Source organism: Asparagus officinalis, chromosome 7, assembly GCF_001876935.1.
Source record: "Asparagus officinalis chromosome 7, Aspof.V1, whole genome shotgun sequence".
Taxonomy (NCBI): domain Eukaryota; kingdom Viridiplantae; phylum Streptophyta; class Magnoliopsida; order Asparagales; family Asparagaceae; genus Asparagus; species Asparagus officinalis.
Genome location: NC_033800.1, coordinates 123955774 through 123969942, shown reverse-complemented (window position 1 = coordinate 123969942; position 14169 = coordinate 123955774). Strand labels below are relative to the sequence as shown.

At 40.3% G+C, this 14169-nt stretch overlaps 2 protein-coding genes across 3 annotated transcripts; one reads left to right on the top strand and one right to left on the bottom strand.

Annotated features, from left to right (window-relative positions):
* LOC109850386 (ARF guanine-nucleotide exchange factor GNOM-like) lies at positions 7042–11971 on the bottom strand. The gene is given in 8 exon segments (XM_020420411.1): positions 7042–8110; positions 8112–10750; positions 10849–11151; positions 11153–11185; positions 11187–11302; positions 11305–11386; positions 11388–11453; positions 11455–11971. Coding segments are annotated over 8 exon segments (4302 nt in total). The 5' UTR covers positions 11617–11971; the 3' UTR covers positions 7042–7209.
* On the top strand, positions 12041–13775 carry LOC109849485. Of its 2 annotated transcripts, XM_020419327.1 has the most exons (3): positions 12041–12232; positions 12325–12558; positions 12865–13775. In XM_020419327.1, exons 2-3 carry the CDS (start codon positions 12341–12343, stop codon positions 13604–13606), a joined length of 960 nt encoding a protein of 319 aa, XP_020274916.1. In that variant the 5' UTR covers positions 12041–12232; positions 12325–12340; the 3' UTR covers positions 13607–13775. The 2 variants fall into 2 exon arrangements, with proteins under 2 accessions (XP_020274916.1, XP_020274915.1); XM_020419326.1 differs by having other exon boundaries at positions 12041–12558.

Genomic DNA, 14169 nt, shown 5'->3' with positions numbered 1-14169 from the left:
CGATGTTGTAATCATGTTATTCCTTAATCTGATTCCTGCTTTCTTTATCATAACCATAATAAAGCAACAGAACCACTCTCGGTCATCTATGAACTTTGCCTCGATGCAAGTTTAAATTCAGACATGTCCTGTATATTTATAATTTCACATAATAGGTCAGCTGCTCGATGAACAATGTGTTTGTATTGGTGCATGTTTATGTGTTTTCATGATGACGCACACGTGCTTGACTTAAACTCCTAACCTTCTGCATCAGGTAACCAAATATTGGGTCTTTATCAGACTCAAAGCTCAAATAACAAAGAGCAAGGCACTCATCTGGTGCGACACTAGTGGGTTTAAGAGAAGCATCATCAATGTTACATTAAACGCTGGGCGCTTCTAGGCGTCAGACTTGGCGCCCAACGCTTAGTCGCCTAGGCGGACGCCTAAGCGGTTTCTGAATATTTTTTTTCTTTCTTCATTAAAGTGGTGGTCGATGAGGTTTTGCTGAAGGTCGGAGGAGGTAGTGAAGGTGTTCATATTTGGAGGTTAATGGAGTTTGAAGGACGTGTAGACTACGACACATAAAATCACAATCAAGACCTACAGGGTGCAATCCACGTAAGCAGACAATGCTCCCCTAAACGCTCGTAAAATCTAGGTGGGCAGTCTAAATACCGCCTAGGCGCTAGTTAGGCGGCCTAGGTACCGCCTAGGTCTAGGCGTACGCCTAAGCGAACTAGACGGAGGTTTTTTAAAACAGTGAGCATCATCAACTCTTATAGTAAGCATTTCTTGGTTGGTTTTCATCATCAATAGCAATCTCACTTGCTTACTTCCTATGCAGAGAAATTCTATGAAAATAGTACCTTTTAACAAGGCTCTCGTAAAAACACAGGTTTCCAGTCTTTTTGCAACATCGACAAAAATGTTCAGATGAAAATCGCAACATTTCTAGGTTCCTTACTGCAATATGATTGGCTTAAAAGCAACAAAAGCCCCATGTTCTGTCGCAACAACCATAGTTATACCTTCACTATGTACCGCTGCAATGACATATATTGCCTCAGCCCTCATAGTAATGGGAACTCGAAACTTCTGGTATTATCCCCCCCCCCCAACCCCCCTTTCCCCCTGCCCGCTTCTGCAACTTATCTTAACCTTTTATCAAGCAGAGAAAAGAGCTGATACAGGGGAATCAGATGTCAGTAAATGCTACATTCTGCTAGCGATAACTTTAATTTAATTGTGCTAATAAAAGTGTCCCATTAATTTCCTAGTAACAGAGTACAATAAGCTAAAAAGAGAATACCAAAGGTCAGCTAGATATTATCAGTGAAAAGGCACTTTGATACTTGCATAACCATGGTTTTCAGATCTTGCTCTCATCTTAACTCAGATGTTTGAGTAAGCAACTTATTTTCCACTAAGCCACTGATGTAGGGTCAGGACCAAAATTTTTGTTTCGAGGTAAAGATATGAATGCATATACAGATGCAAAACTAATTTACTTGTAAGCAATGTTTTAAATATCCGTCGATAAACCAATATTATCGGCGATTTATCGGTTTTGAGGGTCTTCTGCAATGATAAGTTCGATTCTAAATAGATTATCGTTTTTGGATGTTTATCGCTGATAATGCAGTGATAAAGTGAGTTATCGGCCGATATTGTCGGCCCAAAAATCAAAATTATCGGTCTTTGGTTTGATTTTTAACTTTGGGCAACGGGCACCAATTCAATGCACATTTTTTATTATCGGCGATTTATCAGTTTTGAGGGTCTTCCGCTATGATAAGTTCGATTTTAAATAGGTTATCGTTTTTGGATGTTTATCCCTGATAATGCAGTGATAAAGTCACTTATCGGCTGATATTGTCGGCCCAAAAATCGAAATTATCGGCCTTTGGTTTGATTTTTAATTTTGGGCAACATGCACCTATTCAATGCACTTTAAACCCGATCCGACCTGAGTTTCTACCATTGGTTAGTGATCCTAAACATAATTATTTACATTTTGGTATATTTAACCTGATTCGACCTGAGTTTCTACCATTGATTAGTGATCCTAAACATAATTATTTATATTTTAGTATGTTTAATCTTATTAAATATGGTTAGATTATATTTTAGAATATTATATTATGTATACCACCATCCGGTAAATAATTATATTTTAAAATATTATATTTTAGATTATATTATTTACATTTTGGTATGTTTATATCCTATTAAATATGGTTAGATTATATTTTAGAATATTATATTATGTATACCACCATCCGGTAATGTCACTCCGATAAATACTACTTATCCCCGATATACCCCCAATATCCGCTATCTGACATGGATTCTGACTGTCCGATAAATCCCCGATAACCGGTATTTAAAACCTTGCCTGTAAGAACTTACATACTTCAAAAAAAGACAATGAAAAATGCTGACTTGATAGAAAAATACTGACTTGATAGAAAAATACTAAACAATAGAGGAGAGAGAATCTATCCTTGAAAAGCTAATGAAAAAATATTTCAAATAATACTGGAAAGAGAGTACACCAACCATATAACATTCTAATTTTCTCAGTTACCATATATGATATTTTTGTTAAAACCCATAAAACAATTTGATGTCCGAAACTAGAACAGATTGTCCGATACTAAACAACAGATGAGAGAGCTTATCCATCCTTGAAAAGCTAATGAAAAAAGATTTCAAATAATACTGGAAAGAGAGTACACCAACCATATAACATTCTAATTTTCTCAGTTACCATATATGATATTTGTGTTAAAACCCATAAAACAGCTTGATGTCCGATACTAAAACAGATTGCCCCTATAGGCATGGCATGCATGGACCTAGTCTTTTCAGATATATCAGACAGCAAGTTAAAACCAAATTACATCTTGTTTGGGCCGGTGTCTCCAAAGAATTGAAACATCATTTCTTAATACATTAAGATACTTGGCTTTTTAAGAGAGCGGCGGAGGCATACCCAGCAAGAAAGTTTGTATCTTCGGAGAGATTTTACTCTTCGAGTGATTAAGGTGGATCAAATGACGAAGAAAGCAATCAGATAAGAATGAGACAGAAGGGCTAAACTAATGGCACAAAAGAATGTGAAATTGAAATTAGCCACAAAAATTACTAAAATGGCTATGAAAATATGGCTTCCTCTGAGTTTTCATCAGTTAATCAATATTCCATTATGGGAAAATTCTAACAGATGGATGTTCCTTTTAGATTCAATTGGCTCTAATCCTGGCGGCTTCTATGACGAAGGCGGCGAAAAGGAGGCTTGAGGGCTTGTTAAGGAAGGCGGCAAGGTCCGCTGAAGGGGGGGGGATGGAAGGCATTTTCTTGTTTCCCCTTCACCCGGGGGTGCGCGCGACATAGATTACAGGATCATTCCTCTCTCTGGCTACTTGTTTGAAAAGAAAAATAGCAGCCCTTTCAGGAGCTTTGTTTCCACCATATTTGAGAGTAGACAAGAAGCTAAGAGAACAGCTAATGACATGATGTCATATGTTTGCAAGATACTTACGAACTCGTTATACGGTAGATTTGGTAGCCCAAAAAACACGATAACTGAGGTATGCAATCTTGATCGATATAACCATTTGACAAAGCTAAGAGAACAGGTAATGACGTGATGTCCTATGTTTACAAGATACTTATGAACTCGCTATACGGTAGATTTGGTATTAGCCCAAAGAGCACGATAACTGAGGTCTGCAATCTTTGGGGACAAGCTTAGCGAGCATTACTATATCGTCTCTTACATGAGCAATACCGGACAGGGTCGAGGAAGACTATTTTGACGCAGCTATGAAGAACGCTCCAGAAGGATGCGTAAGAGGCAAAACAGAAAACCTTAGTCCTAGTCTAGCAAACTAGTTATAGCTTGTAAAATGGGTTTGAGTCTTAGGTGCTTGATCTTGCAGGCTTGGTCTGTCTTTCTTTCCTTGGTTGATCTCTCTTCTTCCTTCCATCACAAACACGTTTTATCACCCGTGTCTAATATTTAGGCAGAATGCCGTCAACTATTGTCACTAAGAAACTGAAAGAAACCTCAAAAACAAAAGAAAGGAACAAGGCGATGTAGAAACGAAGAAGACTAAACGGGAACAAGAGGGATCCTCCGAAGAAGACAAAAATAATCCAGTTTACAAATATTCTTATCTTGATGGGTATAAAAACACATTAGAGACTGATGATAATGCAAACACAAACATGGTATTACTAAAATGAAGTAACTACTTAAGGTGTACATCATAAATCATGTAACCGAATCACAAATTTAACTAATAGCAAGAGTTATCACTTTTGAGGTATAAATAAATAAATACTTTTTCTAAGAGCAATCGCAAAATGCAGGTGAATATTAAGAGAAGTTGTGAAGCACCAAGAACATGTGTCATTACTTTTCCCATGAGAAATGTTACTTAGCAATCCATTCCATGGCTAGAACAAGTGACATATCCATCAATCAACAGCATTTTTTTAACCATAATTCCATCCTAAAGAGAATTAAGAAATTACAAAGCTTGAACAAAGAAGAGGTTAACACCTGAGAAATACAGAATGCACCTGAGCACATAAATAAATGTTGAGAGAGGTTGCATAGAATTAGGAACAGATAGAGGTTTTATTGAAATATATAGCATGATAGTATGTAAAGATAACAAAGGAGCATAATAGTCGAAGCTATGATCTGGAATAGTTGAATCAGCGTATGAAAAAGCTTTCTGAAGCACGTTCTGAGGCTAGCTTTGGAACATTTTGAAGTCTAACTACTTTACAGCACTAAGAATAGTGATATGACCATGGAATCATACACCTCATCACTTAAAGCATAATTTTAAGTGTGTGCTCTGCATCTCGTGAAGAGTTTCTCTTTTCAAGCACACACTTCAGACACGATTCGAAGAAAGATTTGTTATACCATAATTAAAATGTCGTATATCTTCATTTTCTTTTCCTTGTCCTCAAGGATTTGCCCTTTTCTTTTTACTGAATAAAAGGCCAAAGCAATTATCTTATCTAATCCTATCATATATCTGCTTCTCTTTTGTGCTTTAGATAAACATTTAATTTTACTAATTCAGCTTGTTTCCAACAATTCTAAACTGTATATTGATTTCTTGTTTCTTTGTGCATCTGAATGGGGTTTATTGTCTCTACACTTTGATATTTTTTAAATTTAATTTTTTAGTTGTACCTATTTTCTTGTTCACTTTTAATTGGACGCTAAAATTAATATAGAACTAAGCTCAATCTTCCTAAGAAAAACTTAAAACATTAGACACATGTCCTCAATATGATCAGTGACTATAAATAAGATATGTGTCTTATACATGTAGCTTAGTGTATTATGATTTGGGTTTATACTTAGCATCTTTCATTCATATTTCATGTCCAACACATGAACATATCTAGCTGTAAATTATTCTACCACTATATATTATATGCATATAATATTCATAAATTTTAAAAACAAAATATAACTAACTCATGAGGCTCATGCTCACCCCTCGAGACTTACGTCGTATTATATAAAAGGACCCAATGCGCTTAGCCTTGTGCTACAGAAATGTGGCATTTAGCAATTAGTTAGAAACAATAGGACGTAACTCCAAACAAACCGAATGCAAACAATAGGGATAACCTATGTTACCTGGATACTTCTATTAGGAAGCCATACCTCTTTACCCGACACGTACCCATACCCATACCCAAACCTCTTGGACACTTCTTGAGTATATGCATATGTTTATTCAGGTGTATACTCAATTATATAGTACATGATTTATTCGGGCGTATACTCTTCTTGGATGTATATTCTACACTTTACATCTATTTCTTATGTACTGATTTTACATAAATGAAAAAAAAATATTGATCTTATGCAAATTATTAATTTTAATACATATAAATGTACAAAACATGTATATATATACTATATAGAGTATGGTTATAAAACACATGGTGCAACAAACGTAGTTACAAACACCTCTAAAAATACATATTTGCCTTTGTATTTTACAAATCCAAACTGTTCACTATAATCTATATGTCATCAAATACAAATGGATCAAAAATCGTGTGATTTAGAATTTTCTATCTCATAATTCAAGCAACTCAAAGTAATCAACTTTTAAGATAGTTACAGATCAACCATTTCTAGGTCATCAGATGAGTAAAGTAGAAATATTGACTTTATGTAATTTTTAATCTACATGAATTTTTAGAATGTGTAGATCACAATGAACGGTTTGGATCATTGATATTGATGGTCAAACATGTATTTTCACATCTGCGTATAACTAAGTTACACCCTCTGTGTAGCCATTTCCCCGTACACTACCTTTTACAAATTTGTCAGGTCCCGTACCCGTATGCACGCAACCTAGGGGATAACGTAGTATGCTGAGGTCACAAATTTGTTTGTGTATGTGTGTTTTTTTTTTTTGGTGGGGGTGGGGGTGGTGGTGGCAGGTTTCAAGGCCATAAGAATCATATCTGGACAAGTAGTAAGAATTGACCATATATTCACATCCAACCGTGGACTATCAGTAACAGAACAATGTCAAAAGTATTTTATGTCTAGGTGAAATAAAGTAGTACTGATATGAGACATGGTAGGGCTAGTGAGAGGAAAATGTAAAAAAGCTAATCTTAGGAATTCTGGTCAACAGTTATTAAAAAAATGCAAAGAAAATGATCTGCTCTACTTTCTAAAATGAGTTACTTTGACACAGGATATGGCCTGATGTGACATCTCTGTTATGTATTGTAACAGGCTAACAGCTCTGTGCTCCAAAACCAAATCTGCCCAATAGCTATCACAGAGACATTTTTTAGTCACTTGCATTGAACTGTTTAATAACATTATATTTGCTACCAGAAAAGTTTTCTGAGATATATGAGAAACTTTCTTAAGGCACCCGTACACACACAACTTATATATGAGATTGAACCTCAATAAAGGTTCTCTAGAAAACTTGCATGCAGAAAGGAATACATGTACCACGCATAACCGCAACAATGAAGAAGTTGATGATCGAAAAACTTATATAAGAAATACACAAAAAAATACATTATACCTGCAGGAAGTCACTGATCAAAATTTTCTTCGTAAATTCAATGATGATGACCCACGAAGTCCACTTTGTTAAGAACAGTCTTTAAAATTTCTACAAATCCCACTAAGAAAGCAAGAGATCAACCTCCACCCTGATTGCCTTCCTCAACCCCTGAACCACTTCTATCGGTCTGCTCAGATTCTTGATCTGGGAACACCTCAGTCTGTAGAGATGGTGCAATGTTGTTCACATGAAGCCAAGTAAGGTCCCATAAGCTGTCTCCTCCTATTGTGCTCCTCTTTGCAAGAATACCTTTGGTTTTCATCACAAGCAATGTGTTCTTCAGTAGCTCTGGAATCAATTCTTGAAGTTTCTCACTTCGCTTTCCTCTCACCTTCACCTTCATGTACTTCTCCATGCGACCAAGAACACCAAGCCACAGCTTGCAGAAGCTACTAAGTCCAGAAAGCTCTTGTAAAAGCTGCAAAAAGACCTTGGATAACAACTTCATGGCAATCAAAAGGGTGCCCTCCATGTTTCGGTATTCTTTCTGTGACTGACTCTGAGCATTCTCCAAAAGATCATCAAGAACAGCAAATATAACTAGGTCAAAAGACTGCAGCCAAGAAGAGGGAGAGAGGCAAATTCCCTCAGCTCCCACAAGGCATCTCTGAAGAGATGTTATAGCATGATTCCTAACTTCCTCCCTCTGATCTATACTCACTTTCTTCAATGCCTGCACCAGCCTCAGCCACATCTCCCTAATCCCTTCTTGTATCTTCTCAGCCTCTTCACCTGCTTCTTTGGCCTCAGTAGACCAACGAGCAAGGCAAACTACTGATTCTGCCATAAGATCCAGCGCACGTACAGATCTATCTATTAGTCCAACCCGAGACTCTGCAAATTGCCTTGCTGCCTCAATACAGAGAACATAGTTGGCTGGTGAAAGGTGAGCCCCTTCGGACATTATAAACACCAGCGCCTCAAATCCCACTTCAGAAGCCTCAGGGTGTCGAGCAGTTATGGATAGCAAAGAGGTGACGCCATCCTGTATGGCTTTTTATATGTGTGGCATTTGCCTTCACTAGCCTCGTTACTTCTTGTGTTATATTCTCACAATATGCATCAGCCACTCGGGCATCAAGTTTCAAAACCAGTTGAAGTGACCTAAGGAGTTCATCAGCAAGGTTTTCTTTATAAGGAAGTAACCTCTGACAAATCCGGAGAAGTCCAAAGACAGCTTTCTCTACAAGGGCACAAGGCATTACGGTACTCTGAACAATGTTGGCTATGTGCTCATACACCCCCTGCCAAAGGAGAACAATTCTATCCCGATTATTGAGGGTAATCGCAATAAGTAGCTCCAAGCAGAAAACAGCAGTGTCCTCATCATCAGGTGAGCTGGTGACTTTCTGAGGCCGACCTGCTGCCCAAATAAGGGCCCGAGCGAGATGTAGTAGGGAATCAGCCTGAAGGAACTTGCTTTCAGTGAATATACTGTCTATATGACATTTTTGTATAGTCTGAAGAGTCCTTTGGTGAGCAGCAAGTTGCTGTTCAGTTGGTTGTGACCTCGGTTCCTCTGTGTCAAGAGACAATAACTGGCTAAACCTCCCCATGAGCCCAGAGGATCGTCGGGGGGTCCCCATAGATGGAAGAGATGTGGAAAGAGAGCTTGGAGGAGGCCTCCCATGAACTGTATCTGATGGGAGCTCAGAATCATCAGCAGCATCACTAGCAACACGAGCAGGAAGTAGGCCTAGCTTATGCAGCCTCAAGATACAATCCAGTATATTTCTCCAACCTGTACGTATGAAATCTCCATATCTGTTTGCTATGTTGAACACAGCTTCGGTCGCCATCCTAGCTTTTGAGTCATCTCCAAAAGCAGTAACTGGCTCGTCAACTAAGGAAGCATTGAGAAGAGTAGTGAACTTGCAAAGGGACACAACTAAATCGTCGAGTACATCTTCCAAATGATGGTACGCTGATATCTTCGCCACAGCTAAGAATCCTTCCAGACAAGTCAAAAAGACTTCTTCATGCTCGGCATAATCAAAAACCACAGAGATTGCAGCAATTGTGGGGCCTGACATGATTGCGAACATATCATGATCTAGGAAAGGACGAGAATCACAAATGATGTATGGAGATGTCTTCTTTGATTTCCTCATCAAATCTATCCAACGACTGGGGGTCATTTCAGGGAAAGCGATACTTTGGTCAGGAATGGTCCTTATCTCGTTTTGCAAGATTGAGTGGTAAAGCTCAGACAAAAATTCTCTAGGTAAGTCATTTCCACCATTGATGTGACGGTTATTTCGAATGAAGTCCTCTTCAGTCATCTTCTTCTTTACCTGCACATTGTGTTGGTCTGTGTTGAGCATTATAAGGGAGTACGATAGCAGAAGAGCAGCATCCTTATTAGCAAGAATCTGAGGCGACTGCTCATAGTATCTTTCCGAGAAAGCCTCGAGCACTCTTTGTATCTTCTGAGACTCACCTGGCAGCCTGAATGTCTCTAGAAACAGCCTTAGGGCAGTATCGAGATTCATGCCTTCAAAATCAAATGTCCAAGCAAATTCATGTAGAACCTGAACACAAAACTCATCATGGTTGCCCAAGAAATCTCCAACAAGGTTCTTGTCCAACCCTGCAGTGTACCGGAAAAAGCATGCCACACTCTGCGGGTCGAGTTTTTCAGGCAAAAGATGGGTGCCCTGAAGAAACTCCAATCCCTTTTTTGGATCTCTGTTGAAGTGATCTGCACCAATCATCAGCCTCTTTTTTATGTACTTCCGTCGACGAACAAATCTAACCCAATGCTCAGGATCAGAGTAGTTTTCACATCTTACTGTCCAAAAGGAGGAATACTCCTCGAGTTCAACTGATGCTTCTTCCATTCGAGGAGGTGCATTAGCTATTCTATCTGCCATTCCTTGAATCACAGCAATCAAACCATCCAAAGCAAGGACATGCATAGCAGACAACGGGCAATTTACTGGAAATGCGCTCTTTGAGAGAAGGTTTGCAAGGTCCTCAAACACATTGCTACAAGTTATGTCACAGTCCAAGTTAGCATACATCTCGGGCATAAACGTCTTCTGCCTACAAAAATCCACAAGAGCCTCCATTGCAACCTCCTGCTGATGGTAACTGGCCCCATACCGACTCTGTGCTAGTCTCAAAACCACACAGGAGAAGAATGCCTCTAGCTGTAGCTTCAGCTCCGTCCTCAAATGGTAATAGAGATTCAAAACAATGCTACAAACCATGGAGAGAATGAGAGGGCTCATTGACAGGCCAAACTGCATCAAATTCCTAAACAGCTCATCCTGTATGAGAGCCAGCAGTTTCGGGTGTTTACCTATCGAAGAACCCCCTAACTCAATAGCCGAATTGATCAAACCAAGAGCAAAAAGAGGCACATCTTCATCGAAAGCTATAGGACTCGACCTAGGACTCATCCCAATCTGCTCGACAACATTCAAAAGAGAACATAAGAAGTGAAATATCTCCACCATACAAGGAACTCCATAAGGCTCCACCATGGCCCTCATCCCATTTGGCACTTCCGCAGCTACCAAGCCATTCTCAGCTCCCACAACAGTCCCATCACCTCCATTTCCATTCTCCGCTTGTTCAATTCCAAAACCCTGATCCATGTCAACCCCGCCCATCTCCACAAAAGCAAAAGAGAACAAAACTTTACCTCAATAACACAAAATCAACAAATACCCAACTCAGAGAAAAAAAGGTTAAAAATTTTCAGTATTACCTCAGGCTGCTTCACGTTGCTCCTCTCGCTCCCATCTCCATTAACCTCAGCCAAATGCGAGAAGATGCATCTAATAAGCTCATGCATTGTTTGCCTGGAGATCCTCTGAAGCAATTCCCCTTTCGTCCCAGCCTGATGAACAACCCGAAAGCAAGTATTCACAATAGTACAAACATGCTGATTACTGAGCACCGCCGACGCTCTGCTCTTCATACAAGCAAGCAAAACCTGCAGGATCTTCATTAGCACCGCCTCCTCTGAGGCCGGGTCGGTCACTTCAAACCGGCAGCTCGAACCGCATCCTAACGACGACCTGCATCGCCTCGCCCACATTAAACCGTAGCCCTCGGATCCAAGGCATCGAGGGTCAAGATCTTGTAGACTTGATGATAACGCGACGCCGGTGATCGGGGGGGCCCGGTTCTCGTCGATCGGATGACGTCGAGGAAAGGCGGAGGTAGGAGTGGGGTCCACGGAGGCCCAGCGCGGTCGTGTCCCAGGAGAAGATCTGGCGGCGGACGGACTTGAGCGGACTGGATGAGGAGTTGGGTCGAGGTGGTCGTCGCGGCGGACGCGTAACGGCCGCCCCAGCGGACGTGCGGCGCCGATGACGGCGAGGACGGCGGCGACCTCGGAGTTGATGACGCAGGCGAGGGCGTCAGGGGATGGCGACTGACGATGATGACGTGGAGTCTTCGTGCTTCTTTGATAGCTGGGGGTCATGGAACTGAGGCGAGCCATGGCGGAGGAGGAGGATCGAGAGGGCATTAGGGTTTTGAGAGGATTGGATCTGGGGTTAGATCTGGTACTGAGATGATCAACCCTCAGATCCGATCCGGGATTGAAACCCTAACTGGGGTTTGATTTGAGGATTTAGAGGAGGGGAATGGGATTGGCGCCAATGAAAGGCTCCATTTTTCGATTAATTGCTTGCTTTTGCTCTCTCGCTCTCACCCTCTCCCTCCCTGATTTTGCTTCGAAATTTGGGGATTTTTTGGGGTGGGGCGAGGGACTTGATTTTGGTTACTTTACTTTCTTCTTCGTTGATGTTTCGATTTTTCGTTCTCATTGGGCTTGGGTTTAGATCTGGGTCATGCTAACCGAAGAATGAATCAGCTTGGGTCTAAGTGTTAATTTCGAACCAAAAAAATTATAGGTTGCTTTTGGGAACTAAGATTTAGGGGAAAAATGTGTCCAGGCCCCAAAAGTGGGAACTTCGTGTGACTAGCCCCCCTGTACTTTGCCCCATGTGGAATAGCCCCAAATACGCATAGTATTTGCGACGAGGCCCCGAATTGACTCTTTTCAGAAAAAGCCCAGCGGAAGTTACTATCTTGCCCTCTGATGGGACTGAGCTGGGTTAATGTGCCCCTCACCTTTACAAGTACTCTCCCTCTCTTTCTCTCTCTTCCACCTAGCACCGTCATCAAGAACTCTTCATCTTCCTAATTTCTGTACGAATTTCAACGTTTCTAGGGTTTTCGCCGGAAAAATGTCGTCGTCTACGGAAAAATCCAGTAACGACTACGAGGTCGGGCACCGAGCCGAGTTGGAAGGAAAAGGCGCTTCATCTGCGGGTGGCAGCACGGAGGAAGCTACGGAAGCTACGAAAACCCTAATCGAAATGCAAAAGGAGGCATTACAATGGCGAGACCAGAAAAGGAGGACGACAATGGCTGGTCGTACCAACGAACCCCCCTCAAAAAAACAGTAAGTGTTATGTTATACTGCGAACAGACAATGCAGATTAACCCAATATTGTTAGTTCTAGGCTTATGTTATACTGCGAAGAGACAATGCAGATTAACCCAATATTGTTAGTTCTAGGCTTTGTCCAATGTTAGTTCTAAATTTATACCAACGTTAGATCTAGTTTAAGTCCAATGTTAGTTCTAATATGAGTCCAATGTTAGTTCTATAATATTACGTGTTAGCTCTATTTTGTTCCCGTTAGTGCTAGGTCTAATATTGTTTCATATGTCTTATTGAACGTACAAATTCGAAAATTTTTTGCAGGAAAAAAATTGCTCTAACAGGCTCAGCAGAAACACTAAGGTTAACGGCCAATATCGGGGCTTATTGGGCATTTATGAAGCGCCTTGCCCCGAAGATCCGTCAGTGGCATAGGGATGCATACTGCGGTTCTATATTTCAGCACTACATTTTGTTTGGGGCTCCTGCGGCTGATCGGCCCACCCTTGAGCTGCTGCTGAGCTTTTTCGATAGAGATAATAACACCTTTTGTATACCTGATTCAAAAAGTGGGGGTATGAAAAATGTTAGTTTTGATTTGCAATGGGTCCACAACCATACTTATTTCCCAATTTATGGGGAGGACATAAGGAACAATAGGGACTCAAGAAGCAGAATATGGCTGGAATACTTCGCTAAGCTTTTCATTTCTGAAGAGGGTAAGAAGTTAAAAAAATCAGAAACCAGCCAACGTAAACATCTTGAAGGGCTACTTGAACGGCTTGTTGAATCTACCAAAAAGCGGGATATCGAGGATTTTGCTCTGCTACAAATTTTGTACCAATGCTCTATGATATGGAGTCCCATAGCAGGGGAAGGTATCCCTAGACCCTTACTCAGATACCTGGATAGCATTCAGAGGGTCAATTCTGTTGCATGGGCCCCGTTCTTTTATAATGAAATTATCAGGGGCATTGGAGTTGCTTTGGAGGGAAAGAAGAAGCAAAAGGTCGCATATGTCCCAGGTTGCATGACACTATTGTGTGTAAGTTCCATATTTTACTGATCTTGTTTCATTCTAATTCGTACCTATGCATTGTTAGTTCTAACTTATTCTATGTTAGTTCTATTCTGTAGCGTGTTAGTTCTAATCTGCACAGTGTTAGTTCCGTTCTGTAGAGTGTTAGTTCTAATCTGCAGATTAGAACTCACACGCTACAGACAGATTAGAACTAACACGCTGCAGAATAGAACTAACACTCTACAGAATAGAACTAACACTGTGTTAGTTCTATTCTGTAGAGTGTTAGTTCTAATCTGCACAGTGTTAGTTCTATTCTGTAGAGTGTTAGTTCTAATCTGCACAGTGTTAGTTCTATTCTGTAGAGTGTTAGTTCTAATCTGCACAGTGTTAGTTCTATTCTGTAGAGTGTTAGTTCTAATCTGCACAGTGTTAGTTCTATTCTGTAGAGTGTTAGTTCTAATCTGCACAGTGTTAGTTCTATTCTGTAGAGTGTTAGTTCTAATCTGCACAGTGTTAGTTCTATTCTGTAGAGTGTTAGTTCTAATCTGCACAGTGTTAGTTCTATTCTGTAGAGTGTTAGTTCTAATCTGCACAGTGTTAGTTCT

Bases quoted from the DNA above. Each gene is read 5' to 3' on its own strand.
- LOC109849485 (XM_020419326.1), top strand. From the start codon at position 12,212: ATGTGCCCCTCACCTTTACAAGTACTCTCCCTCTCTTTCTCTCTCTTC. The intron at 12,559-12,864 runs GTAAGTGTTATG...AATTTTTTGCAG, and splicing joins GAACCCCCCTCAAAAAAACA to GAAAAAAATTGCTCTAACAG.